This window comes from Stegastes partitus, unplaced genomic scaffold (genome assembly GCF_000690725.1).
Source record: "Stegastes partitus isolate 25-593 unplaced genomic scaffold, Stegastes_partitus-1.0.2 Scaffold1330, whole genome shotgun sequence".
NCBI classification, from domain to species: Eukaryota; Metazoa; Chordata; class Actinopteri; family Pomacentridae; genus Stegastes; species Stegastes partitus.
This window is the reverse complement of record NW_007579061.1, coordinates 29,594-49,335: the sequence shown is the minus strand read 5'-3', so window position 1 is coordinate 49,335 and position 19,742 is coordinate 29,594. Positions and strand designations below refer to the sequence as shown.

The following is a 19,742-nucleotide window of genomic DNA, read 5'->3' as shown; positions in this document are numbered from 1 at the left end:
TGGATGGATGGATGGATGGATGGACATTCACATCAGTGTCTATGATTGGATGGTGCACTTTGGGTTGAGTTTAATGTGAATAAGTGTTTGGTGGGCTGATTCTCCAGGGGGTCGGTCGAGCCAGAAGTCAGCCCTCAGGAACCAGCTGCTGTGTTTAATGGACCAGAGCTGCTTTACTCTGACTCCTCTGCCTCAGTGGCAAATTTGGTACAATTTAGCTGTAGGCTTTCTCCGTCTGCCATTAGACAGGACTTTGATAGAGGGCAGCTGGCAGCCAGTCGCCCTCTTCGTGCTGTAGATGAAACATTTACTTTTTCTGCAGAGCAAGCCCAGACGCTGACACTGGTTGTGATTTTGGGCTCAATTAGAAAACTTTTGAATTTGACCAAAAAACTATAGGCTTCTTGAAAATGTCCCCACAGCTGCATAGTCAATGCTCCATCTGATTTTGTTGCTGATTGTCAAAGTATTTCCATCCATTTGTTGTAGTTTGAGTCATCAAAGCTCTGCTCACAGTTGAATTCTATAAAGGACAATCTTATTTTATGATTGTTTCATTCCTAGTGCGACAGCAAGAGCTGCAAACCTAATCAGTTAAATGGATTACAGTAAATAGAAGTGCACAGGGAAAGAAGAATGTGCTGGGGTTTGGTACCTCCGTTGGACACAGGCCAAAAGCCCAAAGGATCTTTGTTTCAGTTTGAAATCAGTGGTGGACATTCCTAAAGTAATTATTGGGAATGGAGCCATATTTAGGCTCTAATGCTGAGATAGAAAGCACTACTTCACATGGTGATAAACTATGCCCTGTTATTCCAAAAAGTGCATTTGAAGCATGTGGTGGTGTGCCAAGTAAGTGTTTAATGTTTTAGTTTGAGAGCCAAGTGCTCATCCTATTAGTGCGGATTGAAATAAATCCTGTGGTTTACTGTATAGTGCCATCAGGCATACAATATAGAAATATACTGTCCTACGTACAGTATGTTGCAAACACACTAAATAGTCTGTAAAGCTTACTTTTACATGTAGGACCAAGTGGAAAAGTGATCTGTTCGTCTGCCCTGTGTACAGACCTCTTGTACTGTTTGATTAGCTCTCCATGTCTGTTTCTGACAGACAGCGATAGACAGTTTGTACCCATTTGTGTCCACCTGATGAAGATAAGTTAAAAACTAACACATTGCCCTCTTTTCACTTGATGTGTTGAACATGATAGCAAACAGTTGCTAATATACACATCCAGCAGGTATAAGGCAACAATCGTTGTCATATTTGCATTTATCTGAGTCCAGTTCACTCTCTTTTAGTTCCGTTTTTGGTCTCTACCACCTGCTGAGGCAATTATCTGTCTCTTCAATTGCCAGATGTTATCAAGATAGTCTCAGACTCTGGTTGCTGTTGAGTGCTGAGCAGGTAGTGCCCAGTGACTTTATCAAGCATCTAGAACCAACACTGAAGATGCATCAATGAACTTCAGGAAACCAAAACTACAAGCTGCTAAAATACCCTTTAGAGCTGTAGAGTTGGTGTCTACAAGCATCTTATGAAGTCATGTGAGATGAAGTCATTAGAAGTTAAGAAATACTACATAGAGGAACATGCTGTAAAGTCAGGCAGAAATAGGCTCAAAACAGTGACTGCAGAAAGGTTGATTCATTATTGTTATTGTTATTATTCATTTATCTGAAAATACTTAAACAGAATTTTGTTCAGCCTCTACTAGACTGTTAAAATGCCAGGTCCTGTGCTAGACCATACAATGTATATAAAGACAGCAACATCCGAAGTTAGTGAATGAGACTGTTATGACTTGTGGAAAATATGAATTTACTTAGAAGTTGACCCTTTTTGAATGGATTTTAATATTGGCATAGCCAGCGATCTGTGTTATTGCACCTTTAAGGCACATTTTAATTGGCTTCTGCTGTCATTGATGGTAGCTGCCACTTTGGATCAATCGTTTCGGCCGTAAATGAGTCCAAAGTGATGTTTTCACTTCTTTCTCATTTGTCCAAGCAATTTTCCAAAAACAAAAATAGTCAATTTGCAACAAACCAAAACTTGAAAATGTTAACATTTTGCTTCGAAGAACGTTTAGTTGATTATTTAAATAGGTGTTGATTAATTCTGTCTATCGACTAATCATTGCCCTTCTATTATGGCAGCCCTCCTCTTTTTTTCGTGTTCATCTTCAGTGGATGGAGGCAGCTGTGTTTGATGTGCTGACTCACTGCTCACGGAGCTGATGCAGGCAATAAAACATAAAAATCCTTTTGCATAAAAAAAAAGAAAAAAAAGAGACCCATTTGTCATTCACAGCACTATCTGTCTGTTTATCAGTCTACGTGTCAGGTTTCATCTGTCTCACATTCTGCTTTATGGGGATTACTGAGTGTCTATATATAGCAGTTCCCCTGTAGGTCAAGGACTCATTCTTCACAGGATTCAGTGAGAAATGCCACTCCATTTCTCTGCTGTAATTGCATCAGAGCATAAACTCCCTCTGCGCAGTAAATACCACCGTACATTACTGCCTCTTGAGAGCAGCTCAGATTTGAATGTTCATTCATGGCTGATAGAGAAGACTGCAGCTTTAACACCTGTACCTGCTGTTATCATATGCATTGTAAAGGCATATAATAAAGTTAATCTTTTATAAAAGTATTTAAAAATACCCTATTGAGCATCAGACAGCAGGTCCCTTATCACAGACTTGCAAAGGCCACCTGTACCTCCTACTTAGGGGCAAGACACTCAAAATGAATGATGCATCACCAGCAGTAATGTGGATATGCGGTCATTTTGTATGTCTTTGTGATTGTTTTGCTTCCTGTAAGCCTTTTGTGTGTCTGAGCAGTCGTTTTGTCTTCCTTGACAATAGTTTTTGCATTAGCGATCATTTGGAATCTTGTGCTCTTTTTGTTTCTTTAAGAAGTTGTTTTGTGACAGTCTGTGTTTCTTATACATTTGTTTTTGCTTGGTTCTATCTCTGTGAGATTTATTTGCATCTCTTTGTGACTGCTTTGTGTCTTTTTTTTTGTGGTTGATTTGTGTCCTGCATTGTCATTTTGTATCTCATAGTGGCCGGTTAGGCTGTCTTGGCAGTCGTTTTGACTTTCTTCCCCGAGGTTTTTGCATTTATCATTGCTCATTAGGCATCTCTTTGCTGTTATTTTGCATCTTGTAGTGGTGTTTTTGTGTCTCTGTTTATTTTGTGTTTAGTTGTTTCTATCTTTTTGTGGTCTGTTTGCATCTGTTTCTGATTGTTTCGAGTCAGTGTGGTAATTTTTTTGTCTTGGTGGTTGTTTTGCATCTTGCAGTGGCTCTTTTGCGTATTTCAGCGCATTTGTTTCTCTTTATAGTGCCATTTGCATCCTTTTGTTTAGTTTTGCATGTCTTCCTGATTTATTTGTTTTGTTATGGTCATTTTTCATTTTATAGTAGCCTTTTTGTGTCTTGGCAGTCATTTTGTTTCTGTTTGTGTTTATTTTGCATCTCTTACTAAATGTTGTGATTCTCTTTGTGACTGATAGATGTTGATTTGTGTTCCTTTCTAATTCAGTTTTTCTGTTGATTTGCGTCATTTTGCGATCAGTTTGCATCTGTTTTTGGTTGTTGTGTCTCTCTTTGCCATGGTTTTGCACCTATATCTGTTCATTCAGCATCTCTTTACAGCTCTCTCTCTGTTTTACTTGTGTCTATTTATGCTCTTTTTTGAGTCTCTCATTTCATCTGTTAACATCTCTTCCTGACTGTTTTTTGTCTATTGGTGCTTATTTTAAAGCTTTTGTTTGAAATGTTTGAAAAAATATCAACATTTTAAGTTGGTACTATCATTGCCTGTTAACAGCAAATGTCTTTTTCGTTTAGTTCCTTTTAAAAAAAGAAACTTTGCTGTGTTCAGTTTGGAAGAGGCTCTAATCCACCAACTCCTGAGGGAAATATCTGCCTCTTTAGCAGCTAAATGCTCCACTGTGTTCACCAGCTAGTGAATTATGGGTTTTTTGAGGTTGTTTCTGAAAACAGCTGCCTGCTGTGGCTGAATACAACACTGTAAGAGCAGTGAGATTGAACCAAAACAGTAAATTTATGAACTGAAACTGATTCTAAAGCTCTGTAAAGTTGACAAGAGCTGCAGTAATAGATAATTCACAATGGGTTCATCACTCCCAGAAGCTGTTTTCACTCTGTCATTTTATTTTTATTATATGGTTGTAGCCACTTTAATATAAAAATAAAAAGTTAATGAAGCCTAATAAAGCTTTCAGGGAGTCTTCACTGTCACTGCACTCCCTGACCTTTACAGTTCATCTGTTACAGCAGCTTGGCCAAACAAGCTCTGCCTAATCATGCACTGATGGACAGACACAACCTACAAACACTTCTCATTTGACATCAGCTTCTTCCCTGTCATGTTAAGTCAACATCAGATTTATAGTCCACCATCATCTGTCTAAGATTAAACAGTCATTGTCATGTGACCCTCTTCAGAGCGTGACTAGTCGCTGCAGCAGGTCGAAGAACAGTACAGCAGCCTCACTCTGTCAGCACTGTTTGGATGGATGGGTGTCGATGTTGAAAGAAAAGATGACGGAGGTGAATTTTTAGGGAGCAGATGAGCCATTACTCTCAATATTCTCATGGAGGGAGATCAGAGACAGATCAGAGGAGCAGCCTGTTCAAAGCCTACACACACAGCACTAATACCACACAAATAAAAATACTCTGTTACAAAGAAAAGTCCTGCATTTAAGGTCTTATTTAAGTATAGAAGTATTAACACCAAAAGCAGCTTACAGCAGCTTTAAGCAATATTTTTGTAACAGAAATGGATTAAATGGCATTGTGAAGATAGTGGCAAAGCTTCACTGGGCTTTACAGAGCTGTATAATGAGTTTCAGCTCATTGTTTGTGCGTCCAGCTGCAATTTTACTGTTTTCTCAGTGATGTTTTCAGCTGCAGCAGGCAGGTTTTCAAAGAAAAAGGTCTGAAGCACTGAAAGACCAGTGGAGACTAGATGATGGACGTAATGGAACTTTGAGTAGTGAAAGCAGTTGGTGGACCAAAAACCAAGCTCAATGAAAGTGAATATTAATGTGCAACTTTCCACTGTGAAGTCGTCCCTGTCAGCCTTCTTGTTATTATTGCAGTGTAGGATCCAACAGCTTTGACAGCACATTACCTCGGAGTGTGCCAAAAAACTGATCTGCCTAACTCTTGACAATTTCTTAACATGTTATTTTTTTCTGAAAAATGTCAAGTATTCTGAAATTCTAGCTTCTAATTTCTCCTTTTGTCCCACTGGTTACATTAAAAAAAAAAAAAAAAAAAAAAAAAAGCTATTTTTTCAGAGGATTTTGACCTTTTTAAGGGCTTGTTTTTTTTTTATTTTTTTTAAAATTTTGTAACATTTGTAAGCAACTAGTAGAAAAAATGATCAACAGGTTAATCAGTAGTGAAAATAATCTCTTAGCGGTGCCAACATTTACAAGACAGCACCTAATCAGCCCTTTCAGCCTTTTGATTTTGTGGAGAATCCAGTAGCTTCAATCGTGACGTTAGCTCAGAGTGCACCGAAATACCGACAGATAGTTACTGGATGTACTTTCAGTTCTGTGATCATTTTTATTTCCTTTGGGCTCACAGACCTTGACTTGCGTCCAGTAGCTACTATATATATATATTTTTTTTTTTTTTGCCGCACTCTGAGTTGTTGTTGTTGTCAAAGCTGTTGGATTCTTTACCAAAATGGAAACAGAATGGCTGAAAGTGCTGATTAGGTGTGAACATTCGCACCACCTCAAGCAAACCCCCATGTTCCTGCAATGAAAAACTGCTTTTTTAGAGAACACTATCACTAACAAGGATGGGGATGTTAGAGGGACAGAAAGAAATGGTGATTCTTTTCCTCTCGGAATCAAACCAATCAGCACGGCAGTTTTTCAAGGCTGCTTTTCCTCTATCAAAACAGGGGTTCTAAAGGGGTGGTTCTTGCGGCTGTAACACTCACAAAGGTTTAACTGCCCTAACACAGCCCCGCAAGTTCCTGCAATGGAAAAAGGCTATTGACTCCAAATATATCACAGTCTTGCTCAATAACTGTCTGCTAACAATTTCAGTGTGTCATATTTAAAGATGATATTATGTCATGTTTCTGCTGCCCCTAGTGGTAAAACAATGAGTATCTTGCAGATTAAAAAATATGCTTCAAGAGCAAAATTTGTTTAGAAATAAATGTACTGAACAAAGCAGCATATTTAATAAACTAGTCATATGGGTTTTGTCTGTAAAATAAGTAATAACATCTAGTACAGGCATCACCAAATGGTGGACCTCAGTTCGGATCCGGACCGAGTGATGGTTCTGTCGGGACCCGTGACCAATTTCTGATAAATTCATGAGAATAGCTTTTCATGGAGCATTTTTTCCGACGGTCGCAGCTATAGACAGTGGGCGCTGCTACTCCAGTTAATACGGCAATAGCTCCACTGAGTCAGCCAATGAAATCGTTTGGTTATCCTGCATGGCCAGCGCGCTGCCACAGCTTGCTGCTGCTGCCACTTTGCGCTTGCCTATTAGTGATGGGAAGTTCCTCTCTTTTCAAAGAGTCGGCTGTTGTGGCATGGCTCCCAAAGAAGAGCCGGCTCTTTCGGCTCCCAAATGGCTCTAAATTTATTATCATCTGTAGCCTCATACTTTAGCCTAACTTGGCAAATACGAATGCTTTGTGTGTTGATAAACCCTTATGAATTTAGTGTTTTGTATGAGAAGCCTTATAATGACCTAATTTCGTGTATTTTTATGTTACAAAAGCAGGCATTCTTACTTTTGTTTAATATAGTAATCAAACTTTTAATCTTAATTTAACATGAAAACAAATAAACAAAACACTGCAAACAAACCCACCGAACAGAACCAGAACAGAAACAGATCAAAACTCAGTTCAAACACCAAACAGTGTGTCCTTAGTGCAGGTTTGCATTCAAAAAATGAAATGTCTCAGTTTGGCTGGGCTGATGCGGCTTCTCCTCTCGGTTATTATCTGCCCTGTTTTTGAGAAGACTCTCTCAGAGGGAACAGATGTTGCCATAATACACAGTCTCCCCTCCATCACCTTCACCAGGTGGGGGAGGACTGAGGGCTTGGCCTGCCACCAGCTCAGTGGGTCTTCTGCTCTTTGGATGAGGGGTTCCTCAAGATATTATCGCATCTCCATTATAACATCAGCTGTGGTGCTAAATCTTCACATGTGATTGGCCACAAGGCCGCCATGCTGCCAGTCAAAACAAAGTTCTGCCGTGAACTGAGCTGAGCCACTGAGCAGCGAAACAAAAACCAAAGTCGGGCTCTCACTTGATGGTAGTTGGCTCTTCTGATTCACTGCGTATGACACATCACTTTTGCCTATACAGCAGAGCAGATAGGACGAGACAGTGACGACAGCATGACTTGCTCCAAAAGAAGGAAGGTTCACGAGGAAAACCGCTGCTTTGAAGATAAGTGGACGGAGAAATGTATGTTCATTCTTCCGTCAGGCAGTTCACAACCAGTGTGCCTCATATGCTCTGAAAACGTGGCATTAATTAAAAGTAGCAACGTGAAGCGCCACTACAAAACAAAGCACAGCTCTTTTGAGTGAAGTTATCCCCTGAAGTTCGAGCTGAGGGCACACAAAATAACCGAGCTGCAGCCCTGTATGACAGATTGATCATCACGCACATTTACAGCCCAGCAACATGGAAACGAAAGACTTTTTTACTTGAAGTGGAGGCCTTCAGTTCTTTAGGCTGTGACCGCTTTAATTTAAGAGATAAAAGGGTTATTCGGCTCTGTTTGCACTTTTTAAAATGTATTTTATTCTGAGATTTTTGTTCTCTCTGATCTGAAATAAAGGCCTCATTTTTTTTTTTTTTACTTATATATATGATAAAAGAGCTAACTGTGCACTTAATTCAACATATCCTACACTGTAAATTGACAATAAGTTTTGTTGAAACCATGAAAATGTGGCCATAGGGGAAGGCTATAAGACACAAACTGGACTTCGGTTTGGACCTTTTACTTGGAGGAAATTTTAATACCTGGACCTCAGTGACTTTTAATTGAATACCCCTGATCTAGTAAATTAAGTAAAAAGTACAACATTTCCCTTTATAATGTGGTGGAGAAGAAGGTCAACATATAATAAATTAATAAATACTATAAACTCTATATAGTACTGTAATGTAAAGAAATACTGAAACACCTCTCATTCCATACGTGAATAAATGTACTTTCCCCCACTGCACACAGTGGCACAGAAAATGAGGGATTTAAAGGCCACATTGATCACGACTTGGCTGCATCTTCAGTGTGACAGAGTTGGGATTTAGGTTGCTGGGGGATTTCAGGGCTGTTGCTGGGTCAGTGGATTACCTTGTAATAGATCTGCAGGAGGGCTGGCTGGACGACACACACAGGATGTGTTGGCTTATGCATGGGGGGATTTAATCCTTGAGACAAACATGCGAACTCCTCCCTACACTGTAAGCTGAAATGTGTTTTCCCCGCTGAATGGCTTTTCTTTTCTGCCTCAGGTGTGAATAATGACGAGTCCCGTCCTCGCTGTTTGAACATGCTGCTTGGGTAGCGAAGCCAACCAAGAGGAGCGTCTACCCTCTTACACTGCTTCCCCTCTGGACACACACACACTCGCAGAGTCGGCTCAATTCAAGCACAACCAACCATGCTGATCAAGGAGTATCGTATCCCCATGCCGATGAGCGTGGAGGAGTACCGCATTGCTCAACTCTACATGATCCAGGTGAGTAGTTTTCTTCAGACAGCGTCATTAGCAAACACCACACTCTGTATTTATGTTGTTCTCCCCTGGTTCCACTCAGACATGCCACTGATAACAACCAGACTCAGGGCAACAATTGAACGGCAAAGATTAGACTTCATTGTATTGTATGCGCACATGTCCGAAAGCTTTCATCTCATCAACCATTCAAACACTATTTAAAGCTCAGCAAATATATCAACAAACCTTCGGTCAGCCTGTTTTGGTGTTGATATAAAAAACTAAAATATATTTTGTAGAAGAAAAAACTAATTCACTACATAATATCAAATATAATGATTTAGTGAACTGTCTAGTTACTTTTGAACCCCTAAACTTTGGACACATATCATCAAACAGCTGTTTTTCCCACACAGTTTTATCTGTACTGATGTAAATCTACTGAAATTAAAGGCGTGATTTGACTCTTAAAGGTAGTATCAATTATCTGTTTTAGTTGTCCTTAAATTAAATGAATGAAGCGCTTTCATGCAGCTACATACATCCATTGTCCAGCCTAACATAGTATTTTTATTAAACTCTCTAGTTAAACTCTTCTAAAAATCCAGAAGCCCTCCCCCAGTACCAATTAGATGTTGTCGTTGCGGTACATGAACAAAATAAACAAATACATGTTTAATTATAAAATGTTGAAAGACAATAAAAAGCTCCACAGTTTTGTTTCCAATTAAATATGCTGAATGACAGAACCTACGGAACAGACTGTAAAAACTTCCAAAAATGTAAAATCTGGACCATGATCAGCAACGGTATCTTTTTGTTACTTTGAAAAACCAGTACTGAAATTTTGTACAATTGAACGCATAAAATGACATTTGTGACATTAAAAATAGACAAACAACTAATTCCTCAAACAATAAACAATTTTAATTACCAAAAAAAAGTATTTCGGTATGTTGGAAAATCTGACTACAAATTTATTTCTGGATTCAAATGTTTTATTTTTTTCTTCAAAACAAAAACTGTGGAAACACTTTTTATGTCACCTTTCTTTAAAGACTATATGGTTTGTCTTAAAAAGTTTGAAAGCCAACTGAGATGTCAGTGGATGTTTCATGAATACATTTATTTAAAATTTAATGTCACTATCAATGAAACATGATGTAGAACTTTATACCGGTTTTACTTTATTTAAAATTTTAATCAAGATATGGTAGATATAACCTGACTGTAAAGCAGCAATAATTAGTTGTTTACTTGTTTGGCTGAACTTTGTCAAAAGAAGATGAGTACATTAATTAAAATCTGCTTCTCTAAGTGGAAAGAAATTTGCTGAGAGAAGAGCCTTGCTGTTAATGAGGAAGTTGGAGTATTTTTCTGACTCTGGGCAGTGATCCGGGTCGGAGTGGAGGTCAGGAGTTTAAGGTGTCATCGTACCACCCTGTACCAGAACAAGAGCGGTGAGGAAGCGTGGTTAAAGGGTCACGGGGGCAGTGTCATTCTGCAGAGCAGATGGTGCTCCATATGCCGGTGGTTTGTGTTTCCTTCATAATTTTGTGCAAATACACACAGAAGCTTAAAACTGTATTTTTTTAATCGTCTTTTCCCAGAGGATAAATGAAAAAGAAAAAAACACAATCAACATATTTTGGTCTAATTTGGTTATGAGCCATAAATTGTGGAAAAATAAACAACAATTTTACTTTTGAATCAACCTGTTTCAGCTTGTGGTCTTAAAACATGTTTCCAGGAGCATCTAAATAAGAAGAGTATGAAGTTTCTTTTCTTATTCTTATGTATCTCATTTTCTTTGTCTTTTGATTGTATTTTATCTGAGCTTTTACATACTTCAGGCACTTGCAGCAAATACACAGTGGGGTCCAAAATTCTGACTTTACCTGAAAGTCCATGACAGTCAGCACTTCTTGGTCTTCTTTGGTCTTCAAAGCTTTGAGGTTTGTTTGGGTTCATTATCTTGCTGCAGTATGAATCCTTCTCCATAACTGATCCACTGTGATATTCTTGCTCCTGTTGGCCTACTTACTTACACCCTTATATTATTGCCATTAATCTCTAACTAGGATTTATCATCTACTATGCTACAGTATGTTCTCGCCCACCACAAGTGCTTGGCTTTCTACAAAAAACTGGTTAAGAGGGGTTTCTTGTCCTCTGAGACTAGACACTCTTTTTTTGACAGGACTTTTACTGTTTGGAGTCTTGCGTTCTTTATTTAGTCATTTCTGTATCTGTGATAGAGTTGCATTTTTCCCTCTCAAAGCTTGAAGTATTTATCTTCTGATGGTGTGCTCACTTTGTGCTTTGAATCCAGTTTCCACAAAGTGTTTTTGATGCACTGTCCCCTTGAAAACCTTCAGTCTAGTCTTTATGTGACAATGAGAAAGCCCCTCTTTGCTCAGAATAACAATCTGACCTTTGACAGTTTCAGTGTCGCTATCGTAATGCAACTCTGGCTCCCAAACAATATGTTTCTACACACTAAACTGTAGACTTAATTATGTCTGAAGGACTGTAACTTCATTTTAAAGCAAACAATGGATGCAAATTTAAAACAGTTTTCTTAACCAATAATTTACAGCCTTAACAGCAGGTACCACAGCTAATCTACAGTACTTTGTCTGACATGCATGTGCCTTATTTGTTAAATTAGTACAGCAATTAATCAATTAATGATTAATTGTTAACACCTCTATAACAGTTGTATTTTCCCACCGAAAGGTAAGACTGTGATGTAGAAGGATTGCTTCAAGGCGCCAACAAGTCCGCATAAGGAAGTAGAAGGGGAAGATGGCTGTATAAGACAGCCTTATTAGACTGACTTTTTGTTATGGAGAGTAAGCTTGTTCTTTACAAGTTTAGAAATTAAAATGGGGGAGAAGCTGCCAGCATGTGTGAAAGGGTCATATTGAAAGTAAACTTGTTTCAATGTCACCCTCTCACACATGTTGCAGCTTCTTCTCCATTTTCCATGAAAACATGGCGACGAGCCCCGCTCTGTCTGATGGCTGATTGGCTGAAATGATGTAATAGTAAAGCAATTAAATAAATTCTATAGAAAACGATACTTGTCAAAGAAATCCAGGGAGAAATTAATTTTCCATCAAATCGTAAATGCAGTTTATGCAGAGAATGCAGTTTAGTTGTGTAGGAGTGTAACTTTTAGGAGACAGAGCTGCACAGTGCTACGTAGTGAGCACTGTTCTGCTGGAAACTTTAAGCACAGCCATGTTTATAACGAGTACACAACGGTTGCAAGTTGATTTGATGAGTTGATTAAATCCAGTATCACCTGAATGCTGCTTCAGTGGAAGAATTCAACTCAAGGAAGTCTGACCTTTTATACAAAGAATGGTCGCTGTCACTAATCTGCTCAAGTTTGATTGCTGACCTGGAAAAAGAGCAGAATGAATATTCATGTTTCTATATGTTTCTAAACCTTAAACTTTGTCATTATTTCCAGGTTTACATTTAAGATCTGACTGATTCTTGATGTGGTTTCTGATTTTTGGACTCCTTGTCATTTAAATTCTTTTTTATTTCTGAACCTCTACCTTCATCGCCACACCTTCGGTCAGAAGTATGCCCGTAAATGAGCAGAGGGATCTATCAGCTTTGACAATGCACAGTACTACACACACACACACACTGCTGGACCCCTCCTCCCGCTCAGCGTCACAGCTGGGCGCAAGTTGCCATGGTAACCAGTGACATCAGCAGCAGCGTGGCAGCAGCTGCTATCATTTTGTTTGTGGTATGGACGAGGCAGAGATGGTGCAGGCGGCATTACCATGACAACGCTGTGCCTATAACTCTTAATGCTAGATGCAGTTATATGTTAGGAGCATCATTCATGTTGCTGAGGGTAGACACAATAACATGGACACTTCACCATTTTATACAATTGTCTAGGAAAGAAAAGGGCGTTCCACCACTAAAACAGGACATTTAGTGGGGCAGTTTTTAAAATCTTGAAAACACAAAAGTTAGAGGAGCAATCTGATATTTTTACATTTTTTTTAATTGTCCCACAGAGCATTAACAATGTTTTTGTTCTAATACTTAGAAATACATCAGTGAGCCACACCTTTGAACTGCCTGACATGTTCCTCAACTGAAATAAACACACACTGTTCCTCATTTTTGCTGTCACCAAATACTTGCTTACAAGAGAATTATCAAGTTTCTCTCTGTAATATGATATTGTTAGGTTTTGACCTTGGTGTGAAGTACACTGAAATGACTTATGTTGTGAATCGGCAGTACATAAATAGAATTATATTGAACTGAAGTGACTTAGTCCTACACACACTGTCCTGCTGCTGTAAATTCCCCTAGAACATCAAGTGTGGATTAATTAGCCGCAGAACATAGTCCCCTAACAATGCATTATTTCTTGCTATTTAAAGAATGTCTCCTGTCAGTTAATTACGAAACACTTTTTTTCATATTGAACTAAATAATTCTTAAGTTCATTTATTTACTTGTTTTTCTTTATTTGATAGTATAATCTGTACAAAAATGTCAAAATGTAATTGTTACTTCCACTGACATTGCATGCTCCTCCTTGCTCTTCTATGGTTTAATTGCATTAACTTCTAATTTTCAACATTTGAAATGCAGTGGGTTGAAAAAACTCTCCCCACATTTAGCCAGCATGTGGACTGCCCAACCGGAGACGGTGGGGCCTTGGACCTGCTGTGTGCGGACACCAGGATGCATATTGCTGACTTATTGTTATTTTCTTGTACTTTCTATATTTTTGGATGCTGCTGTGACGTGTAGATTTCCCCCAATGGGGGACCAATAGAAAAGTATTCTATTCTATTCTATTCTATTCTATTCTATTCTATTCTATTCTATTCTATTCTATTCTATTCTATTCTGTTCTGTTCTGTTCTGTTCTGTTCTGTTCTGTGACAACACTTGACATTAACATCATGGACTTAGGTACAAAGCCCAACATCTTAGCACAACTGTGGGCCCACTGGGCTTTAAAGCCCCATAACTGTGATGATACAATTTGTCAGATTGAGCAAAAATGTGCCGTTCAAAGGTGGTTATACCTCTAATAGAACTAACAGAGGCATAAAATTAGTAGAAAAAGACAATTAAATCACAAGTAATTGTCAACACAATTTTTATGCTGTGTCAGCCCAACATACAGTCTCAAAAATGTAGTTTTATATCAGTTTCAGCAAAATAATTAGCATCTAAAGTGTGGCATTATATTTGATTACATTACACAGGTTGTGCATGTCTTCCTGACCATCCTCTAGAACTGGTTGTGTTCTGCTCATAATTGTATTAGATGCGCTAACAGCTCTGCAGGGCTCAGCACTGAGCTTTGTTCTTTCAAGTTAAATGGTAATGACAGGGATTTATTTATTTGTCTATATATTAGGTTCCTGCCTGCTCATGGTTTGGGTTAAAATACAAGCTATGTTTTTCCACGTGTTGAAAAGCCCCATTTTGTAAGAGGCAGCCCAAGTTATCAATCCCTTTCTGTTCATCAGTTACCAGAATAAATGAAAATACGTCTACTGAGCTACTAGATAGAGAAGGAGGTTGCTTCTGGCCTGTATGTATGGGAATGATCTGCGTTGATAGCAGCATTTAATGGGCTGATAACGTCTGAATTGGGAGTCTGTTTTTTGCACTTCATTTTAGAATTGTGTGCGATTATTTTTGTGTCTGAGCTCCCATTGTGTTTTTTCATTTCAGCTGTGCCTGACAGTTTGAAACATGACTGTCTGTTGCGAATTCCAAACTCAAATCTCTGGATTTGAAAAATGGTAGAGGGCTATGGGAGAAGCTGTATGAAACCTCTGAGCAGCCAGCGATAGCGCTTGATGCATGAGGTTCTGCTGAGGCTCCAGAAGGCCTGAGGAGTAGGAGGGGGGAAGTTATGTACCCCTGGTTTATGCTAACCTTGTGGTGTCACATAAATTATTCAGGGACAGCTCAGCCTGGCAGAAACGAGACCCACAGCAAAGCCGGACCTATTATTATTCACCAGACCTGGTCCACCAAAGCTAGTAGCACTTCCCAAATTGGACATGGGCTTCATTTTCTTTCACTTCTTCTACTCGTCTTTCTTTGCCTCTTAACTATTCAAACCGTTCTTTTGCTCTCTGCAAATTGGCTGAAGCTCTGTAATCCTTCAACATCTAGATTTCCTTAAAGATAGCGCTAACAGTATCACAGATATTTTCTGTGTCAGCTCAAGCCACTTAATGATTCAAGTATTTAAGCCAAAGCTTTGTAGTTGCATTGTTCCATCTTAACTTTCCAACTATTCAGCTTGACATGTTTGGTATCTTTGGTAACTTCATGATGTCCGTTAGAATTTAAAATGTATATGCTGTAGGTTAACCAAGGCTGCTCAGCATGAAGAGGTCAAAATGTTTCCTAGCATTTTTTTCTTGCTCTGATTTCTTTATAAGTTCTTGTAAAGTAGATAAATGTCTCTCTGCATTTTGCAGCCCAGTTCTGACTCTTATGCAGATCTTCTGCTTAACCTTCCACATCACATCCCTGCTTCGTAGTACAGTCAAGGACTTTAAGACTTTGATAACTCTTTGCTTTTCTTCCCATTAAAGATTGCTTTCCTTATTTCAGAGGAGGGTTCAAGAATAGAGGTTGTCGTCTGCTGCAGAGATTCTAAATCCCTTCAAGGCACCTACGTGTTCTGTAATATTGACTTAATTTAACTGTATTTTTAGTTGGAAGCTATTTTCAGGGAATCTGTAGTAAAATAATTTTGCAGTACAGTACCAATTACGGATAAAATTAGAATTACCTTGAAAGAACAGCTCAATTTAAACATGAAATAAATGTTAAACTTCATTTTTTTATGGTATATGTTCACTTTTTTGCACCTGCATTACACAGACTTAAGTCTAAGGATTCATTAGTTCATAGTTTACCTACTAAACACCGTCTTTTGATTGTAATTAGCAGCAAACTATAGATTTCTTTTCTCAGAAAATGTGAAAATTGAATTTCCAAAAGTTCTGCTTTATAGTCTTCTCATGTAGATTTTTCTATGAAAGTGTATTTAAGCTGTGACTGGAATCTATCTTCTTTTGTTTTACACTACACTATGGCTGTAGAGACGTCTGCGTCTCAGTCCACCGCTTTGGTCAAAACTGAAATATCTCACGATTGGATAGATTACGGTCGAGTTTTGTGCAGACATTGATGGTTGGGAGAGGTGGAACGCTTATGACTTTGACTTTTCCTGAACTGTTTATTCAGTGTCAGTAGTTGGACAATTTGTAAATATAAAATTATCTCCAGAGCCACCATGAGGTTCATCTTTAGGTATCTGAGTGAAATGTCAGAAGAACTATTCAACAGATTGCTGTGTTTCTACAGAAGTGCTCCACAGCATGAATTGTAATAACGTGGATGATAGCATCACAATAGGCAGATAGATTTATGGAAATCTCCTCAAAATATCTTTCAGCTTTGTCTTCTGCCATTTTGTTTCAAATAGCAAGCACAATGTTTATCTTGACCGCGACCAGAGCTTAAACTGAGCCAGAGTCCACCAGGACTGAGCTCTATCCTCTAACATCCAGATCAAATCAGCTCAGTTCACCTCCATCTCCTTTACTATCACAGTTTTACCCACTCACGTACGAACGTTACCCTTGAAATCTACTTTTAAACTGCACTGAACAAACAACTGCAGAATGTCACCATCTTTTCTTTGGCTGTATCAAATAGCTGTGGCATCACACAGCAGCAGGATTCAAACTGTCTCCAAACAGAGTGGCTGTGCGTAATCTGTCCAGGTGGCACAGCAGCGGCAACTTTTTAAATTATTTACAGCTGCTGACGTGCCAAAATGATTGTTTATAGCTTTTTTACCCTGAACGCTTTTACTGCACAGCAAGCCAAGCTGTTGTGAACAGATTCACAATTTCTACAGTAAAATCACTGGAAGAAAGTGGTTGAGTTCACAGTGACTCCAGCACCATCAGGGCTCGTACTACATTTTTATTTTCAGCAAAAGGCCAAAAGTTGTTTCCTCTAAAGCATCACATTTGTTCCCCTCTGGTGTATAAAATAGATTGTTTCAGGGAGTTTTTAGTTTTGTTACTTAATGCAATAATATTTGCGGTAGTGGCATTGCTGCAAGAATGGAACTTATCTAATTACTGAGGTAAAATAAATGAAGCAGCAAACATTCATCCTAATATTGGAAACACAATTTTCTATCCCCAGTCTTTAAGCTACTGCTGATACTTGAGTTGGGTCTGTGCAAAGTCTGTTGTGTGGTCCAAATTGCTAAAAGGCACAGAAAGTAAATAAATTAAATAACACAAAAATAAGAATCCCAGTGGAATCTGACTATTTAGACTGATTTAATTTAAGACAGCAGCCTCGTTAATTTGATCAAAACACTGTAAATATCAGACAACCAGCATTATACATTATTAAAATATGAATAATTCATTTAAACAACTAGTACACCTAGTTTCTGCCGCAGAATAGCACGAGTGGCAACATTTATGAGTTGACTTACTGCAATAACTGGCTAGTGTGACTCACTGGATGTACAACCTCAGAGCAGCAACCTACATGCTGAAAATGGTAACTTTAGGACTGTAGGGTTAGCTGCTTTGATTTCTACATGTAGATTAAATTGAAACATCAGAAATTGGTAATTAATGTCATAGAATAAACCTTGTTTAGCTAGTCATGAGCTGATGTTTAATCATCAGTGACAGGGCTACATGACTCTTGGGTTATTTGAATGTGAGTGTGCTTGGTTGTTTGTCTGTAAGTGTAGCCCTGTGATAGACTAGTGACCTGTCCAGGGTGTCCACTGCCTTCGCCGGAATATTTCTGCGTGGAGTTTGCATGTTCTCCCCGTGCAGCGTGGGTTCTCTCTGGGTTCTCTGGCTTCCTCCCACACAGTCCAAAAACATGTTGAGGTTAATTGGTGATTCTAAATTGTCCGTAGGTGTGAATGTGAGTGTGCTTGGTTGTCTGTCTCTAAGTGTGGCCCTGCGATGGACTGGCGACCTGTCCAGGGTGTCCCCTGCCTTCGCCGGAATATTTCTGCGTGGAGTTTGCATGTTCTCCCCGTGCAGCGTGGGTTCTCTCTGGGTTCTCTGGCTTCCTCCCACACAGTCCAAAAACATGTTGAGGTTAATTGGTGATTCTAAATTGTCCGTAGGTGTGAATGTGAGTGTGCTTGGTTGTCTGTCTCTAAGTGTGGCCCTGCGATGGACTGGCGACCTGTCCAGGGTGTCCCCTGCCTTCGCCCTAAGTCGGCTGGGATAGGCTCCAGCCCCCCCGCGACCCTTATGAGGATTAAGCGGTGTATAGAAAATGGATGGATGGATGGATGTTGGGAAGCGGTGTGATCCGATCAGACCTTTTTCTTTGTTTTTTGTGGCATTTGCTTTTGCAGGGATTTAGCCTTTGTAGTGATGGTGGAGTTTTCATCCTTGCATGTGAATCAGTTCCATCATCAAGTTTCCCTCATCAGTATTTTGTAGTGACACAGTCATGGCATCCTTCATTTAGCTCTGCCTGAGAGAGTTGTGATTAGTTTAAAGAAACTCAAACAAGCGTTTTGTCTCTCCTATAGCAGAATGATACTGAGGTGCAGTCAGACCATTCTGTTCTACAGTACGCCTACTTCTCAGGTGACAGGAGTGGAATCCGACATGGTCTTCTGCTGTTGACGTCCGTTGTACTGTGAGTCTGAGCTGCTTGTCTGCTCAGCACAGTTGTAAAGAGGAGCTATCTGACTTCCTGTAGCCTCTCTGCCAGCTCCAGCAACTCTGACGTCCATCATCAACAAAACGATAACCTCTAGAGACTGAGGGTCAAATCTGGGGTTAAAATTCATGAAATCATCAGGTTTAGAAATGCTCAAACCAGCCCGATTCTCACCTGTATCTACTAGATTTTTTTTCCGTGAAGCAGGTGCACAGGTGTTCATAATGAAATGCTTGGTGCTACTTTCCAAATTTCTTGATTTTGATGATGGCTTCAGCTGCTTCAGCAGCAGATGCAGCACCCTTGGTTTAGAAGCCACTGTTGTTGCACCTGACAGCTGTTTTCAAGTGAAGCAGCAAAGAGGGAGCTGAAGGTTACACTGAGGCAGATATACAAACACTGCTGTCTGCAGAGGAGCCCACTGACAGCCTGATCTTATGTAGCTTCCTATCTCTTGTCTTGTCTTTGACAGTTAGGGCTGTTGTGTAAGAGTACAACTTTCTTCCAGATTCACCTCTGTTTTCATAAAGATCCACAAACCTCCCTGGAGTGACGCCGTAAAGCCGACTGTAGCTCTTTGCTCTGAGATGTGTGTTATAATACCAAACCTCGGTGCTCTCTCTCCAGAAGGGACACAGACACGAGGAGGGTAATTTAAGGCCCTCAGCTCCTCACCTAAATTACATTACCTGCTAGATTACAGCAATTTTCCAGCTGTTTGCCTCCTCTGACCTTCATTACTGATATCGCCTCCCTGAAGTCTTCAGGAGAAAGAGCTCGTGTTCAATCTGAGCTCTCATTCTTGACCCCGAACACCCCACTCTTGCTGTTAATAATGATCATGATGATTTGTATTCACGTAGCGGCGCTTGTCGACCTACTGCACAATACACTGGAAGGAATAAAATAGGTTTTCAATCATCAGCATGAAACGAGAACACAGTATCAGTGTGGTCATTCAACAATAAGATTAAACCGTCGTTGTCTCATTTACTAATTAAAACTGCAGTCTGTTAGATCATTTATATTTTGAAAGTTAGTTTGCAGTGTTTGTCATGCACTGTTTTTAACCGTTTTCAGATATGATTTTATTACATATTTACTGTTATTTTGCAGGTTTTCTTGGTAATGTTCAAGTACAGATAATATGTAGTAAAATCTCAGGGAAAAGTCTTGACTTTATACAGGCAATGTGTAA

The 19,742-nt window shown here is 39.3% G+C and overlaps 1 protein-coding gene across 1 annotated transcript in view; it reads left to right on the top strand.

Annotated features, from left to right (window-relative positions):
• The window catches only part of pitpnm2 (phosphatidylinositol transfer protein, membrane-associated 2), a 60,841-nt gene that overhangs the window by 12,064 nt on the left and 29,035 nt on the right, over positions 1–19,742 (top strand). Inside the window, exon 2 of the mRNA XM_008298587.1 lies at positions 8,577–8,803. Within this exon, the coding sequence (XP_008296809.1) occupies positions 8,726–8,803 (78 nt within the window). The 5' untranslated portion in view covers positions 8,577–8,725. The remainder of the gene's footprint in view (positions 1–8,576; positions 8,804–19,742) is intronic.